This window comes from Sinocyclocheilus rhinocerous, unplaced genomic scaffold, assembly GCF_001515625.1.
Source record: "Sinocyclocheilus rhinocerous isolate Xijiao unplaced genomic scaffold, SAMN03320098_v1.1 scaffold1467, whole genome shotgun sequence".
NCBI classification, from domain to species: Eukaryota; Metazoa; Chordata; class Actinopteri; order Cypriniformes; family Cyprinidae; genus Sinocyclocheilus; species Sinocyclocheilus rhinocerous.
The window spans coordinates 928,964-932,660 of record NW_015647960.1 but is presented as its reverse complement, the minus strand read 5'-3'; the positions used below and the strand labels follow the sequence as shown (position 1 = coordinate 932,660).

The 3,697-nt window shown below is 32.9% G+C and overlaps 1 protein-coding gene across 3 annotated transcripts in view; it reads left to right on the top strand.

The window, feature by feature from the left end:
- Positions 1–3,697, top strand: part of LOC107709505 (aryl hydrocarbon receptor nuclear translocator 2-like) — a 78,273-nt gene that overhangs the window by 60,118 nt on the left and 14,458 nt on the right. For 2 of the 3 annotated variants that reach the window (XM_016513997.1, XM_016513998.1), the window contains one exon: positions 1,530–1,698. In XM_016513997.1, the coding sequence (XP_016369483.1) occupies positions 1,530–1,698 (169 nt within the window). The remainder of the gene's footprint in view (positions 1–1,529; positions 1,699–3,697) is intronic. The other variant, XM_016513999.1, reaches the window with a different exon arrangement.

Here is a 3,697-nt window from a genome sequence, read left to right as displayed (position 1 = left end):
GCGAGTGTGATTACCTGCATCTGATACAGCATTCATTCTTCAGCTCAATCTCATCTTCACGCTAAAACATTAATTTGAATGTCCGCTGAGGAAAGCAATATCTTTGTCGTACTGTCCTTTCAGTTGCTAGGCAGTTCAGTCAAAAGTACAAAGGCAGCACTCTGATATACAGCACTGAAGTTACATAAAATATAATGTGTTGAGATTTTGCCCTCTGACATTTTGCCCTTTGCTCTGGAATAAATAATAGATTAATGAGACCAAAGACTACCCGTCAGATTTACCCAAAACAAATTATATCTCATGTTTAACCACTATAGAGACATCAGAGCCAGCGGCAAATTCCTTAATTAGTGAATACATCAACTGACATTAACTAATGGAACCTTATTGTAAAGTGTTACCAAAATATCTATATATACATAAGCAAAATAAGCTAAGGCGTCAGCCTGCACCTTTTTTGGTTGAGGTGTAAATTATGCATAATAACCTAAATAAATGTTTTTGCTTTTATGTATATATATACAAAAATAAAAATCAAGGATAATGTCTATAAAAATAATTGTAAAGGAAACATTACATTTATACGTATATACAATATTGATATAAAAATATAAATATTAATATATTCTGCAACATATTTTTAATATATATTTAAATACATATATATTTATATTTACATATATTTTATAATAATTAATCATTTTCTGATAAAAATCATTTAAAATTATGATTTTTATAAATAATTATAAAAAAACTAAAATGACTAAAAATAATGTATTCTTTTATGGCAGCAGCTATTTGCACTAAGTGTAAATAGCAATGGATTCTATTTACACTATGTTAAAATAGCAGGCTTTTCTGCTATTTATGCTACTTATTGCAAATAGTGGCAGTTATCTGCACCTCAGTATTATAGTACATTATAAAACGGTATGCAGTAATAACGCATTGAGTGTAAATTATAATTTTAATTCAAATTATTAAATGGATGCCACCTTATTGGGACAATAAAGCCCTCCCTACACCTACCCTAACCCTACCTGATACTTTATTTTCAACTTTTTGATTATTTCCTTAATTTTTATTGAAAATGAATGCCTTTCCGATGTGATATGAGATTTGAAAAGGGTGGAAAAATAAGTTCGGTAAAATGCGGATTCGAACCCGGGTCGATCGCATCAAAAAGACTACGGTACGCGCTTTACCATCTACGCCACTGAAGCTGACGATTGTCTGCCGTCTTTTTTAGTGTTGACCATCCCTATCACACGTTTGTGGGTGGAGCTAGTGTAAATAGACACTCCGTTATTTTATTGCATATACAAAAAAAAATGTTTGAAAACTGGATAGCTGTATAGATGAAAACTGCACAAATTGTGAGTGCAACATGTCCAACTAAAGTAATATGAACTAATATAAGAGAGGGAATGAATTGCGTGTGGCATTCATGATATGCATGTGTGTGTGTGTGTGTTTTTAATCAGCTGTATGTTAATATCATCATGACTCCTGTCGTTCCACCGCAGCAGCAGATTCCCGCTCAGTCCAGTAAGGCCCAGTCCTCACCATTCGGCATCGGCTCCAGCCACAGCTACCAGGCCGACCCGTCCTCTTACAGCCCTCTGTCCAGCCCCGCCACCTCCTCGCCCTCTGGAAACGCCTACTCCAACCTGGCCAATCGCAGCACTGCTTTCGGTAAGATCGGCTTATTTATGGCAATAAAGGCCCATTCACACCAAGGACAATAACTGTAATGATAAAAATAAAGATGTAGTTTTAAAAAGCCTTCTAAATGTAAAAGAACAGCAGAGTCCACAGCACAACTGCACCAATAATGGCACAGAAGAATGTTGACGTTGGAATGACTTTTTTCAGAACTATTTTTTCCAGCTGATGAACGCTAAAAACGTTGACAGCCAATCAGAATCCACCCTGCTTTAGAGAGCTAGAGCATTTAAAGCTGCAAACCACAAAACTGTAGCCTGTGCTCATAATAAACAGAACGTTATTGTTCGTTGGTGTGGACACTAATATAGTTATACTTATCGTTCTTGGTGTAAACATGCTTTAAATTGCATAATTTTTGTGCATATCTGTTTACTGCGCTAATATTGCCTCATATATTAAATCATTTATTATCCATAATGTGATCAGATAGATATCAAAATAACTTCCAAAGATAGGGATGTCAACTGTTTTGGTACTACTTTGACTCCTTCTGGTACATTTATTGTTTATAGTAGTTTCAATTATATAAACACATTCTGACAATATTTTTTAAAATGTATTTATTATTTATTTATATTTATGTATTTAATAATTAATACTAGTAATATAATAATAGTAATGGTAATATGTGAGCATGTTTTCTGTATTATAATAGATCGATGGCAATGGGACACTATTTCACCCATATTTTGACTTTTTTTCCACAAAAGTTACTTGAAACTTTAAAGTAGACACTTTAATATGGTTTTTATGTATATAAAATCACTTTTGTAAATTTAATTTGATGTGGACACCAAAAGGGGACGTGTCATTTTGACCCACATTATAATTTCGATTTATATATATATATATATATTATTAATGATAATGCATGTGTAGCTGTGCATTAACCTCAAATGTGGTTATTTACTGAAAAAATATATATTTTGTAGGATTTACTTTGAAACAATTTTCACTCAGAAATTGGTAGTAAATGTCACAAAAAAATTACAGCAAGTAACACTGAATTAAATTTGAAATTTTGAAGTAGAAAAACTGAAAAAAATGTAGTTACTCGAGTAATCTTTGTATTTTTTACAGTGCTTGTTATCTTTGTAAACATTGGTTTTGTTGGTTTCAACTGGATTTGTCAAAATATTGAATCTGATCTTGTTCATTATTCTTGTGTTATATAACTTGCTATTGCTAATCCTAAAGAATTGCTATCAGCTAGTGAAATTTGACTATCGTGACAACCTTAGACTCCTGCAGCTCTGTTTGTACCTGAAACGGTTGAATGATCTCAGCACATGATTGACAGAAGATCCAGCCTGACGTCAGTCTGAGATTAACAGACCTTCATATGGAGGACACATTACAGCACCTCTGCCAAACCAGTCCTAACTTTTACATGTGCAGTGATTTATAGATTTCCATATAAAAGACAGACAGTAATGGACAGTGACTGAAACAGTCGTTTGTCTGCAACATTAACAGCAGACAGTGTGAGGACTGTATGGCGTCCATAGTGAGACAAACGGCTTTGTTGTTCTGCTTTCTTTGGTTTGGCCACTTAATCTCTATTATAGACCGAATGAAAAACAGATTTCTGTGGTTTGACTGATCACAACTGGACAACTGGCAATTAGATGTTTGTGTTCGTGGTTTTGCAAACTCTTCAAAATTACTTCTCAACACAACAATGACTATTAATCATGAAAGTGTTAAACAGTCCGCATAACTTATTCAACGAGTTTGGAAAATTACTTTTTAATGAAGTTATTATCTAAATGTAACCATGAAAGATGCTGTCACTCAAAATGATACAAAGCAAATACAACAATAGGCTATGTGAGGACATGCATTACAGTGTTTTACTACGGTATAGGGTGTTCTCAGACATGAAGTAGAATATATTTTATAGTATTATAAATATAAATATATATTTTGATAATTGTATAATAATAAAATTATAAAAATTAATATT